The following is a 14,459-nucleotide window of genomic DNA, read 5'->3' on the forward strand; positions in this document are numbered from 1 at the left end:
GAAATCACTGTGACTCACAGAGACAGTGCTCTGCAGTCACTAAATACGATTTCATTTTCCACGTGAGCACTGGAAGGCCACTTTCCTGTCCTCCTCTGGACTCGGCTGTAACTTCTCAACTAGTCCTGACTGAGAAACTGTGTCCAGAAGTGAAGTTCATCCTGTCCAAACGTGGTTCCTGTGAACTGGGCGCATGTCCTGGGCACTGGTGACTCACTCCGGTCATCTTAGCCCCTGAGGAGGCTGAGATTGGAGGATTTAGGTTCAAAGCCAGTCTTGGTAGGGAGGTTTGTGAGGCTCTTATCTCCAATTAGCCACCAAAAAGCGGACTGTCACTAAAGTGGCCTTGAGTGGAAAAATTCAGAGCCTGAGGCCCCAAGTTCAAGCCCTAGTACCAGCACTAAAAGTATCAGCAACAACAAAATGAGAAAACCCAATGCTCCTGTGCACTGTTCCATTTTCTTAGCGTTCCCCCTCACCTCTCCAACTGAATAGGCAAAATTAAAGTTGCTTGTGACTAATACTAAATTGCTGTTTATTAGTTTGTTAGAGAAAAGATGAAGAGAGAGACAAAGGTAGTAGCAGAAATAGAGACTCGTATTGGATCTTGAGCTGAAAACCAAAAGATGATTTTTCCGTTCTGAGTATGTAGCAGGAGATTAGAGCAATCACGTGTCTTTAAGTCAGCAGCTAAATATCCACGTGGCTGGTGATGGAGCAGGGCTGCTGGCAGCCATGACCCATGAGAAATGAACCTCACTGCAAAGCCAGAGCTTCTAGAAAAGCTGGAAATGGGTTAAAAGAAGCCAGGAAACCAAAAATTAGGGGGTGGGAATCAATAAGTATAGAGTGTGAGCTTTCTGTCCCTAGCACAAACTCCTGGGATAATCAACTTACAGAGGGAAAAGTGTTTATTGGGCCCAGGATTGGAGGCTTTCATCCATGACCAACTGGCCTCATTTGCTGCAGGGTCTATGGTGAGGCAGAGCAAACCCAATGCCCGGTGTCCAGGAAACAGGAGGAAGACAGTGATGTCATTACCTTAAAAAAAAAAAAATAAGCCCAGCTATTAAAGCTTCCAATATGTGTGGCCTTCCAGGAGCAAGCAAGATCCAGATTCTTGGCAATCATTTGTCAAAACAAGTATTATTATTAAAAGGGATTGCCATTTCATTCGTCAAGTAATGAGTACATATCTTTCTGGGCAATGCCATTCCTTGCAGTTATTTAAAAATGTATTTTTATAGTTCTTTTGAAGGCGGGATCATGTATCTGTGTAGGAGCTCAAATTTGCTGATCATCACATTTGAACATTTGAATCTTTCCTGATTTTTTTTTTAATCCTACCAACTGCTCGGAGAAGTATGATCAAATCCTCAATAAGATGAAGACATCATTTCTCTACTTTGACCTGTGAAGTTTGCTCTCTATATTTTGAGCCTGTGTCATCTTCATAAAGCTTAAGAGCCGTATCTTCCTTAAACTTACATTGTTGGAATGATCTTTCCCTTGTATCTCTGCTTTTTACTTTAATGCTACTCTTATACCGATCACAGGAGACACTTGAAATAGTGTTAAATTAATTTTCTTATCTACAACAGCTTCTTTTGCGTTTGCATGGCCCATCTTTATCCATCTGTTAATGTGTCTTAGAACTGTCTTCTCTTTCTTGGAGCTGGCTGTTTGAGATGCATGCTGAACACATATTTGAGCACATAATTTGAGGATATGGAAGATGTCACCTTCCAAACTCCAAAAGTGGGGGAGGGGGTGTCTCCTTTTCTGCTGCCAGGTACCTAGGAGTTCTGAGACTGCAGAGCCCAAGTTGAGTTCCAGCCTCCTAAATGATGCAGATGGAGCTCTCAGCCTTGTACCCCTGGGCCTGTGGGAGCCCCCTCCTCTGACAGCCTGTGATTTTGAAATAAAAGTTGTGGAGCTTCCAGTTGTTCCTTACAAAAGAGGCAGAAGAGCCAGGAGGCAGCTCATGCCTATAATCCTAGCTACGCAGAAGGCTGAGACCAGAGGATCACGGTCTGAAGCCAACCCAGACAAGAAAATCCACCAGACTCTTATCTCCAAATTGCCAGAAGTGAGCTGTGGCTCAAGTGATAGAGCTAGTAGGCTTGGCATAAAAGCTCAAGGCCAATACCTAGGCCCTCACTTCAAGCTTTAGCATGCACATATACAAATATACACTCAAATAAAAGAGGCAAGAAGCATCTCAAATGCTGTATTAGACTCCTTTGGCTGTGTTCTGGCTCTGTGATTTGTTTTAATTTTTTAGTTTTTCAATAGTTAATCATACTTAAAACATAAAAACTTGCATGTTCTTTCTAGCTACCCTTAGTGGAAGGAGTGATCCAAATTTTCGCATTGTCCTTCATGAAAAGCAGTCCTGATGGTCACCCTGCCTGACACGTTCTTTATCATGTTGAGAGGCTTTCAAAAATTGGTGGCAATTGTGCAGTGAAGTCTTTCTCCATAATTGTCCATGTAATATACATACATGGGTGTGTGTGTAATGTAATATGTAGTGGAATTGTGGGCCTTGATGGGGTTGCTAAAATAAGAAAAAGAGGTGATTGTGTGAAAGCTGGGAACTTCCGTGTTTAAGCAAATATTTTATTCTAATCATTCTTGTTTTTAAAAGCTTATTTTATGTGGTTATTATCACAATTAACACTTGAAAAATATTACCACGTTGAGTTTCATCTATAACACACCAATGGATATCCATTTTAATGAAAGTGTAAGGTTCACCAGGAGAATCGGTTTGAGAGATCTACTTTACATCCTGGCAACTAAGTAGGTGGCAATGCCCACGGAGTAGTTTTTAATTGTCCCCCCTATGAGAAAAATGCCTAAGCAGGTGTTACCATGGCTTGGGATATTGGGGTATTCTGTTGGAATAAGGATACCAACTCAAAAGGAACTCAGCAAAGAAGTTTACTTCTACAGAAGGGTGCTCTACCAGGCAAGATCTGGCAAGCAAGCACAGAGAGCAGGCAGGCTCCCTTTTTTTATCCCTAACCTTGCAGGCCCCACCCTCTGCTTGGATTGGTTGAGCTCAAGTTCACAGTCTACTGCAGTTGGCTAGTTTGGAGAGAGCAAGATGTTTACATCAGTGATTATTTAAAGACTTTGTATACTGTTTATCTTATTTCAGTCTCAAAACACATGTCCTCTGCTATTTCTTGAACAATGTATTCATACCTTCTGCTTGCTGGTATTGTCTTAGAATAGTTATCAAGAGTTAAGCCACCTGGCCAAAGCAGGATATATGTGTGTGTGTGTGTGTGTTTATGTCTATATGTCTCTATGTCTATGTCTATGTGTCCTGGGGCTTAAACTCAGAGTCTGGGTGCTATCTCTGAGCTGCTTTTGCTTGAGGGCAATGTCTTCCACTCAAGTCACAGCTCTACTTCTAGCATTTAGTAGTTTGAGTCTCATGTTTTCTGCCCCAGCTTGCCTCACACTGCAATCTTCAGGTCTTTAGCTTCCTGAGTAACTGGGATTATAGGCATGAGCCACCAATAACTGCCCAAAGCAGGAATTTATAAACAACACACTTAGATTAAAAAAAATCAATCTTCTCATAATAGGTATGCCTAATTTAGTCCTTCCAGAATTTGTATACATATTAAAACAGCATATTGTACTCCTTAAATATAATGTTAATTAGCCAATTAAAAATATATAAATAGCGACTGACATAATTAATGAAAATGCCTAATTTACCAAAACACCCAGAGCTCTCGATCCCTGATTTGGAGGTTAAAATTATCTCTAGCCAATAGGGAAGCTGGCTCTGACCAAGAGGCTCTGGGCTCTGCCTTGGTGGTGAGGCCTGGTGGAGGCTGGAGAGGTGGAGGCCAATCTTTTTTTCTTTTTGGCTAAGGTTTAGAAAGGTATCTGGACTGGTGCTGACCTTCTACGGATTAAAGGAGATACTATACAGAGCCTTTGGCACACCATAAATGGCTAATAAATGATAACTGCTTGGATAGCAGTAATTACAGTAACAATGACCTACATAATAACTGCAATTAGAGCAACCATTATTTAATACTCGTGGGCCTAGTAAACATTATACCCATCAGTGGTGGTGTTTACTGGGGGCTTGGGGGAGAGAATGTAATGGCAGTGTTCATCTAGTGGGAAATAATTTTGTCAGTAATGCATGAATTCAGTACTTTCTGGATAAGTAAAAGTGCTCTAGAAAGTAAAACCATGTGAAAGGATATCAATGTATGTGAATTAATGCACCTCCTATCTGGCAAATATCATGTAACCCTTCTATTACAATAAAAAAATCTGAAAAAAAGAAAGTAAAACCACTTTTTGAAAGAAAGGGAAACAGCAGGAATGAGCAGCACATTTCTGAAAATGCCAAGCTTGCCAGCTGGATGGGCAGTGCAGAGTGTTTGTTCCACCCTGGGTGTTGGCTGCTGTGACCATGGCAGGGCCTGGGCTGAGACTGAGGGACTGGGGCCATGTATGGTGCTCTTTGGAGCCGAGCAGCGTCTTGATCGCCATGTATCATGGCAAGTAGCTATGTGGTGAGGCTGGGTGCAAGCCAAGATAGCTCTCCCACATGGGCTCAGTCCCTCACCCACAAGCCATCAGACTGCCTGCCCTGGCCTGATGAAAGATTCTCTCTCCTTGAAACAGGAAAACGCCCAGATCATCAGAGAAGTGGAAGTTGACAAGGTGTCAGCACTCTCCAGGGATCAGGTCGAGGCCATCAAGCAGCTCTGGCAGGATCCCGGCATCCAGGAGTGCTACGACAGGAGGAGGGAGTACCAACTCTCTGACTCAGCCAAGTAGTGAGTACCCAGTCCCACCACGGCTCAGGGTGATGTGTCAAGTCAGTCCTGGCTCCCCCTTGCTTTTCTGTCTCCTTGTTAGTACTTGCTCAATATTCTGTGGGCTAAATCTAGCCTCAACCTTTTCTATGTTTCTGGGAGAAGCTCATTGGAATGGGAGGCTCCCGGAGTAAGACAGAACTCATTTGGGGTGCTGAGATTATGATTTAAGTAAGGGATAGAGCTGGCTCTGGTTTCCACATCTCCCTTTCTGGCTGTGGGATAGAAGACAGCAGGTTCTATTGCCAGCCCTGAAACCTTAAAGATGATTCAGCTGAGTATTCAGCTGGTCTCGTGCTTCCCTCTAGTGGCTGAGGAAAGGACCTGCAGATGCAGTACAGAAGGCTCTGAGCACTCCCTGCTCCTTTTGTTGTTATAAAGGTGATGTACAAAGGGGTCCATAATTCAGATAAAAAGTACATTCCTTTCTAGAAAGTGTCACACCTTCCCTCTTGCGCTCCCATTCTTGCCACAAGCTGTATAGTTTGTTTTCCACAGTGTCTAGTGAGCATGGCTGCATTTGTTCCTTTGCCTGGTCACTTTGTGTTGTATTTTTGGATCTGTAACACTCTAAGGTTTCTATTTTTAAATTTTACATTAACTTTTATTATTAAAAGTGATATGTAGATGGCTTGTTGTTGTTGTTGGTGGTGGTGGTGGTGTGAGTGTGGGGGGGACATAGTGCTTGTTAGGCAGGGGCTACTACTTGAGCTGTGTCCAAACTATGAAGTTGTAGTTTGAAATCATCCATTCTGAAAGTAGAAATTTTCTAATCTAGATAGTTCTTATATAGACTCTGCCATAGCTATCATAGAATATCCCTTCCTTCCTTCGGAATTCTCGAGTCAGTGACCATGGGCAGGTCACTGGGCATTTTGTTTTTGCCAGTTCTGGTACTTGAACTTGGGGTCTGTGCAGTGTCCTTGGACAATTTTGGCTCAAGGCTAGCACTCTGCTGCTTAAGCCACAGTACCACTTCTGACATTTTTTTGTGTATGTGGTATCAAAAAATGGAATCCAGGGCTTTGTGCATGCTGGGTGAGCACTCTACCACTAGGCTCTCCCCCTCAGAGCTAGCTTAAGTGGCAGTTTACCTCACCTCTGGGCAAGGTAGAGGACAGAAAAGGAAGTATGACCATGCTCTCCTGTGGTTTCAATGGTTTCCCTTTGTCATTTGGACCCAGGCTGAGGGTTCAGTGCCATGAATCCAGACTGGCACGAAGTACAGGAGAAATGAAAGCATCAACACAGGAAAAGAAATCCAGTTAGATCAGCCCAGAGAAGCAAGCATGTCAAGGAAGAGGAGCAGTCCGCGTGCCGAGCCAGACAGGTCCCAATCAGGTCTCTCCTGGCCTTTCCCTCAGACTGCTTCATGTTACTGGCTTTGTGAAGGCCCTGGGGGTGTGGATGCATTGGACAAGACCCACAAGAAAGGCTGGAGAACCCAATATAATCCTGAAAACAGGAGAGGGCCCTGTGCTGTGAGAAGTGGCCAGGCTGGTGGACAGTTTGCCAGGACACTCACCAAGCCCAGACAATTGCCAGATCTTTGCAATCTGCAGAATGCAAGGCACTTGAACCTTCCCTTGGACTAGGCCAGTAGTGCTCAACCATCTGCTAGTGTCTTATTTGGACATGTGTTCACATTACCTAAATCTGAATGTTTATAATGTACCAGGACATGTGTGGTATGAGCCACGGTAGGATTCGTGCTCTCCTAGGAAACAGTCTGGCAGTGTGGGTTCTCATCCATGGAAGCAAAGGATTTCCTGTCTTATTGCAGAGGCTACATTTTTAAATTGTAATTAACAGAGGGGTACAGTTATATTCACCAGATAGAAGGAACAGTACTTCACCCACATTGATACCCCTTCTCATGTTTTTGTCTCCATTTCCCTCCCCTCATTTCTCCCAACTTCCCTTTCCTATTTCGAATAAACATATATACAATATGCCAGATTACAAGGTGAGATACTCAAAGGCTACATTTGCAAGACTTGATTCACAATGGATGTCTGAGGCCAGATGGCACCAAATTACACACACCCACATACACACGTACGCACACATCTGCATGCTGTGCGAGCTCTGCACAGCAGAAATAAAATCAGCTTTAGGCATTGTTTATTCTCGGTGTTTTTCCACTTAATATTTTGGGAGTGTAAATGACCCTTGGTAGAACTGTGCAAAATGAAGCCTTAGATAAGGGATAGGGACAGCCATACCAGGAAAAGGGTGATAAGCTCTGTGCATGGTGGTGGGGAACCAACCCTGCTTCAAGCCTGGCTGTTATCTATTGGGATATTTTCAAGTCACCCAGGGGCTCAGAGCCCCTGGTGTCTAAGCTATGCTGGAGAAAAGGAGGCCATGCTAGGTATGCAGAAAGCTTAGAATCATCCATTCCATGGGACCTGAGTTAACTACTTTGCTAAAGCCTACCCCCCTTTTCTTTGCCAGTCCTGGGGCTTGAACTCAGGGCCTGAGCACTGTCTTTGGGCTTTCTCAAGGCTAGAGCTCTACCACTTGAGCCACAACACCATTTCCAGCTTTTTTCTATGTAGGTGGTACCGAGAAATCGAACCTGGGTCTTCGTGCATGCTAGGCAAGCATTCTAAGTCAAACCCCTGGCCCTGCCTTTTAAAATTTTTATTATCATTACTAAATAGTCCCATAAAGAGGAATTTTAACATATCAATTCTTGAATACAGTGATTCATGTTCCTTCTGTCACTCATGTATTCTGCCACACTCCCTCGGTGTACACTGAGTATTATGATTCTGTTCACAAGGGGCTTAACATATTTTAAAATGGTCTCTCAATACAGAGAAACAGATGTGTCCTAAGCTCAGGACTTGAATATGTGGTCCAAAGTACTCATTAATGCAAATGTTGAATTATTTGGATTTCCTGGTATCTTTAATAGGAAAAATGGCCATTTTGTAAGCATTTTTATTATATCTGTGTGTTTTCTAGCAACTCTACTGAGCTCATGAACAGAAGCTTCCGAGAACAGCATCTCTATCAGTTAATGGTCTTGGGTGAGAGGGGAGGAGGCTCCCTCTGGATGGAGGATCAGGCAGGGGTAGCCTCCAGCCTCCTCTCTGCCACAAAGATGTCATGGAAGAAAGAGCTCAAGAGGTGCCAAATGGTGTTCAGATTTCCCGGCTTATGGAAGCACCCCAACCCCTGCTCTCGTTAGCACAGTTGCAGGAAGGTAGATAAGGTTGGCCACGGTTGGCTCTCCAAGTGGTTAATGCTCTCCCTGTACCTGAGGGGCCGCTGTGAGTTAGGGGTGACACCCTTGAGTAGGAGGGACATGCTTCCTTCTAAGGAGTCTTGGTTCCCCCTTTGTTAATGTCACCAGCTACCTGACTGATATTGATCGAATCGCCATGCCATCCTTTGTGCCAACTCAACAAGATGTGCTCCGTGTCCGAGTACCCACTACTGGAATCATCGAGTACCCATTTGATTTGGAAAACATCATCTTTCGGTAAGTCTGTCTTGCAGCTCTAGTCCTGTAAGAGTTTTGCCAGTCTTAGAGGTGTCTGGATGAGGTCTTAATTGTGTTATTTCTACCCAGGGTCCCGAAAGGCTAAGGGGGACTAGAACGACTGCTAATCTTTCTGTTCTTGTTTGTTCTATGTCATGTCTTAGAAAATGCTGTAGCTTAGATTTTTCCCGCTTCTGATCTCACATACTACCATTTGAGCCACTGTACCACTTTCCACATTTTCATTGGTTACTTGGAGATGTCTCTTTCAGATTTGTCTTCCCAGGTGGGCTTTGAACCTTGATCCTCAGATCTCAGTCTCTTGAGTAGCTAGGATTATAGGCACGAGCCACTGGTGCCCAGTGGATGTTTGCTTTTTTTGGGGGGGTGGGAAGGGAGGTGGGTCATGGGGCTTGAACTCTGTACCTGGGTGCTGTCCCTGAGCTCTTCATCTCATGGATACTACCCTATCCCTTAAGCCACAGCCCCACTTCCCATTTTCTAGTGGTTAATTGGAGATAAGAGTCTGGCTTTTGAACTGCAATCCTCAGATGTCAGCCTCCTGAGTAGCTAGGATTACAGGCATGAGCAACCGCACCAGGCAATGTTTGCATTTTCTGTCTGGAGTATTGACTTCTTGCCCAGTGTGTCCACACAGGCCTGCTGGAGTCCATTTTGTGTCTGTCTTCAGAAATTATATTTGCATTTTATACTTGGCTTTGTTAGCCAGTGGTCTCTCAACTACCCAAATCAAACAAACATCCAAGTTAGGCCCTTGCTTTCCCTTTTTATGTATGTGCTAGTCATGGGGCTCGAACTTGGGGCCTGGAGCAGTGCTGTGGTGAGCTTCTTTCGCTCAAAGCTAGTGTTCTACCACTTGAGCCAGAACTCCACTTCTGCTACTTGCTAGTTAGTTGGAGATGTGTCTCAGGGACTTTCCGGCCAAGCCGGCTTTGAACTGTAGTCCTCAGAGCTCAGCCTCCTGACTAGTCAGGATTACGGTATGAGTCACTTGGTGCCTGGCTTTACTACACTCTTAAAAATGACAGTGGGCACTGAGACAGCAGACACTAATGTAACAGCTCATGTCCTTTGCTTTGTTCTACTCCGTTTTATGATGTGTCTACAGGATGGTGGATGTTGGTGGTCAGCGATCTGAACGGCGGAAGTGGATTCACTGCTTTGAGAGTGTCACCTCCATCATTTTCTTGGTTGCTCTGAGTGAATATGACCAGGTCCTGGCTGAGTGTGACAATGAGGTAGGCTTTCTGAAGAGATGGGTGTCAGTGGAAGACAGAGGCCCATGCTGCAGGTTCTCAAGAGCTAGCTAGGTTAGGCGCCCTTCTTTATGCTAAACAATCTGCTACTCAAAATGTAATCCTTGGCCTGGCTACACAGGTATCACCTGCATGTTTATTAGATATGTGAACTATTTATTTATTTATTATTTATTTATTTATTTATTTTGTGGGTCATGGGGCTTAAACTCTAGATTTGGGCATTGTTTCTGAGCTCTTCAACTCAAGGCTACGGCCCTACCCTTGAGCCACAGCTTTACTTCCCATTTTCTAGTGATTAATTGGAGATAAGAGTTAACGGCTTTGTAGTACCCAGGCTGGCCTTGAACCCTGATCCTTAGATCTCAGCCTCCTCAATAGTTAGGATTATAGGTGTGAGCCCCTGAGCTCGAATTCTAGATATGTGAACTATTGAATATGCCTTCAGGCCTATTAAATCAGAACCTGCATTTAAACAAAGTCTTGGGAAATATAAGTCAACAAGGACTCATTCTGAGAGACACATAGGCAATTCCATCATTGTGTGTCTACCAGAGTAGAGAATTCACACAGGCACACACTGTGCATGTTACTGGAACATCATGCCAGGAGATATTAAACACTGAAATCATACAGTAGGTGATGGCTTTTGGCTATATTATAAACATATGGTTCCTCTCTTATCCATGTGGTTTGCTGTTCACCCTAGATTTAAGTGGCATAAAATAGGACCATCCCAGGCCTGATGTGACATCGGGGATTTTTTTGGGGGGATGTGAGACTCCTCCACATGGGTTTTCTATTTTCTACTTGCATAAGCCTTTTTGATCTTGTAGAAATAGGCCCTTTATTTCCAGGACCTGAAAAGTACATCAATGACGACTTCTGTACAAGATTAGGCCATCACTATGAACAAACTGTATCTTCCATTTCTTGAAAACAGACTCCACTCCGCCAAGAGCAGCTACATAAGAATATTGATGGATGATTAACACAGTTACTGCTGTTATTGTGCAAAGAATAGAAATCACTACTGGTCAGGTTTCCCAAGTGGAAAGGTTTTTAAAAATCAGAAATCTAGTTACCAATAATCAGTTCCAATTTTGTTGCAGGATTTACTCATATCTCAAGAAATTTAAAGCATTAGTTATATCAGCTGCCAGGACTCATGCCTGTAATCCTGTCTAACTCAGGAGGCTGAAGATATGGAGGACTGAGGTTCAAAGTCAGTCAGAGAAATCCATGGGATTCCATCTTCAAAATAACCAGCAAAAAAGCAAGATTTGAGGCATGGCTCAAATGGTAGAGCATAAGTTGAGTCCAAATCAGTATTAATAAGTCAGGGGTAGAAGGCATTGCTATCTTAGCCCTCTCTGAAAAACCACTGTGTTTGAAGACAATTTAAACAGTTGCCTCTCCAGACTTTCCCTTCCTGATAATGTATTGTACCAACTCATTGTGTTGATCAGGAATTCTTTTTTAGATGTTGCATTTCCTTGGAGAATGCAAAAGGAATGTTGCACAGATTTATGGCCCTATCTCCGAAGCACTGTATTAAGCTCTGATAGTTTTCATGCTGCCCACTTCACCCCTCTCAGTTGTGATTTGTGTGCACACTGTTCGCTCTACATCAGTTAGGAATAGCAAAGCCGTTCTTGCCAGTGTTTTATGTGTATAAGTTCTCTTTGTGAATCATTTTCATCAGATCCCATTATTATATGGGCTTGGGAAAGTTCTTACATTTTCTCAATAGTAATATGGCTCATGTAATCAACGGGGACACACTCCCAATTGTAAAGCATGAACAGAACAGATGCTCTGCAGCAGCCATTCTCTTCTTTGTCAGTGTGTAGCATTTCGAAGGTCCCTAGGGTTGGTAGCCCTTCTGGAAGAAGGGCCCTTCTCATGAGTGCTTCACACACTCAAATGATATGGTCAGCTCAGCTCCAAAGCTGGCACATTCTCTCTTGGCATCCCAGCAGTTTGACACTTGTCACATGTGGAGATGAACTTTCCTGCTCTATGCTGCATAAAATCTCTGTGTGTGTATGTCTGTGTGTGTAGGTATGCATGCATGCATGCCTGAGACCTGAACTCAAGGTCTGGCTGCTGTCCCTGAGCTTGAGTGCTTAGGATTACAAGCATGAGCCACTGGCACTTGCTCTTTTCTCCTTTTTTTACATGGTAGATTGGAGGCTAGGAAAGAGTTGGGGTGCTCAGGAGATGAGATCTAGGCAAGAGGATCTAGGAAGAGGACAAGAAAGGGGCCAAACAGAAGCAGAGGCTCAGTGCTCTGTGGGACCATATGCTCAGTAACTCCTGCAAAAGCGGGCCCAGCAGGGTAAGAAGGCCCACAGATACAGTAGCTATTAGCCATGCTGTTTTTTCCAAGTTTTGTTTCTCTCTCAGTTTGTCTTAAGTCCTTTGTTTCTCACTAGAATCGCATGGAAGAAAGCAAAGCTTTATTTAAAACCATCATTACCTACCCCTGGTTTCTGAACTCATCTGTGATTTTGTTCTTAAACAAGAAGGACCTTTTGGAAGAGAAAATTATGTACTCTCATCTAATTAGCTATTTCCCAGAATATACAGGTAAGTGCTCACTGGTGATGTTGACTCTGGTGACTTCATTATCATTGGTCCCAACCCTCTCTCACCTCACTCCTGGTTCTGTGCCCAGAATCCCCCTGTCGAACTCCTCAGCCAGCTTGGGCCTTTCTTCTGCTAAGATGACTTTCTGACTTCATGTCCTTTGGCCTGCAACAGCGTGCCACCCACCGTTTTGCTGTTGCTTGTCTCCCCTTACTTGTCTGGCTGTGTATATTGCATTCCTGGCCACCGAGCTCTCCCTTAGTCCAAGGGCAGAGACTGCCCATTTATCTTTGTGCTGCCAATGCCAGAGCATTTGGAATTTCACTGGGGTTCAAGAGTGGCCTAGGGGGCACACTGGAATTCTTGACATATCATCTATTTGAAGTAGGAGAAATTCTCTCCCTGCTGTCAATCATTCCTAGTATCCAGAGTTTGACATTGACACTCAAGACTATCTTTCAGCATTCTCCTTTGTCTAATTAGCCACTTTGGCTGTACAGTTTATAACCCTGAAGCTTTAAAATCCACCAGAGGAGACTATCTTTTCAAAAGTGACCTAAAATCAGAAAAATGAACTGGAGTAGTCTTTTGAAGCCAATCACTTTACAAGTTTTAAATACTACTGGACATCTTCAGATACAAATTTATGGGTTTATAAAAAACATTTCAGGTAAACAATTTCTTTGCAAATAGAGCAAAGGGAGACCCTAAATAAGAATGAAGACATTCGAAATGATTTTCTAATTGTGTTCACGACTAGGACCAAAGCAGGATGTCAAGGCTGCCAGAGACTTTATCCTGAAGCTTTATCAAGACCAGAATCCCGATAAAGAGAAAGTCATCTACTCCCACTTCACCTGTGCTACAGATACAGAGAATATCCGTTTTGTGTTTGCTGCCGTCAAAGACACCATTCTACAGCTGAACCTACGAGAATTCAATTTGGTGTAGCAGTGGCTGCCCACAGCTCCCACCAAAGGAGGCACAGTGTGCAAGCTCCTCCTGAGTGACTGGAAAGTGCTTCTGGCACCATGGGGCATGGGTGATGGAACTTGTAAGACTTTTGTGTTTATCCAATCTTTTAAGTCTTTTTTTTTCTTTCCTAAATTGTTTCTTTCTCTGAGATGGTTTCTTGCCTTCTCGATGTTAACATTTTAATTTTTGGATTTGGTATTTTTTATTTGAAAGACACCTGTGATTTACTTTTAAGAAAATGATTTTATGTGTTTAGTGGTAAGCTGTGAGAAATTAACAGAAGGGCTTGCTAATTTATAAGCCAGGCCATCAGACTTTTGATTTGATTTAAAAAAGTTTAATAGGCTTGATTGTATGATGTAAACACTTTGAATTTTCAGCTTCCTCTGTTCTGATGAAGTATGACTTTTTAACATGCTACCAAAGATTTCATTTTCTGAAGAAAAAAAGTTTTTGTATATATGTCATCTTTCTTTTCCTTTTTTATGCTTAAAAAAATCCATACTCGGCATACTGGCTTCAACTCAGGGCCTTGTGCTCTCATTTGGCTTTGTTTATGGCTGGCGCCATGCATTATGCCCAGTATCTTGCTGGCTAATTGGAGATGTATTCTTGCGGATTTTTTGGCCAGGGTTGGCTTTAAACCTCAATTTTCTGATCTGAGCCACCTCAGCAGCTGAGACTACAGGCTTGGGTCATTGGTGCCTAGTTGTGTCAATCTCTTAAGGCACATTAGTGAATATGTCTATATTTGTAATTTAATTTTGCCATAGCCTGGCTACCATGATGCCAAAGACAGGATAAATGGGCCATAATTAGCATCTATAAGGTTTTGGTGGAAATGTGTGTGTGTGTGTGTGTGTGTGTGTATATATGTATATATATGTTATGAGTAATTCATATAGTCTGGTCTTATACACTTATAAAATGATCCAAAATACAAATTGTTTAGCAAATACGTAATTCCTACTAAAGTTGTGATGGTCACTACCGATCTGCTGTTTGAACTATGTATGCTGTGCTTTCGGAGGAGGTTAATACATCATCCTATCACTAGCATTCACTTTGTTATGTTTCTTACTCATGGCTGATACTCTGCTTTTCTAAAAAGGAATGCTGTAATTTCAATAACTCAGACATTCCCTTAGGTTTCTATCCTTTGTAAGTCTGTATTTATCGTGTTATGCTGGACTTCCCTGGATAGTTGTCTCTGAGAGACAGAAGGAAAGTCTTCTTTCAAGTAAGTGATTCAAATTC

At 43.0% G+C, this 14,459-nt stretch overlaps 1 protein-coding gene across 1 annotated transcript in view; it reads left to right on the top strand.

Annotated features, from left to right (window-relative positions):
• The window catches only part of Gna14 (G protein subunit alpha 14), a 144,766-nt gene extending 130,529 nt beyond the window's left edge, over positions 1-14,237 (top strand). The window contains exons 3-7 of the mRNA XM_090329615.1: positions 4,672-4,826; positions 8,230-8,358; positions 9,488-9,617; positions 12,074-12,227; positions 12,988-14,237. Coding sequence (XP_090185741.1) covers positions 4,672-4,826; positions 8,230-8,358; positions 9,488-9,617; positions 12,074-12,227; positions 12,988-13,178 — 759 coding nt within the window. The 3' untranslated portion in view covers positions 13,179-14,237. The remainder of the gene's footprint in view (positions 1-4,671; positions 4,827-8,229; positions 8,359-9,487; positions 9,618-12,073; positions 12,228-12,987) is intronic.
• The last annotated feature ends 222 nt before the right edge of the window (positions 14,238-14,459 follow it).

The sequence above is a fragment of the Megascapheus bottae genome, chromosome 3 (genome assembly GCF_031878675.1).
Source record: "Megascapheus bottae isolate mThoBot1 chromosome 3, mThoBot2.hap1, whole genome shotgun sequence".
Classification (NCBI taxonomy): Eukaryota; Metazoa; Chordata; class Mammalia; order Rodentia; family Geomyidae; genus Megascapheus; species Megascapheus bottae.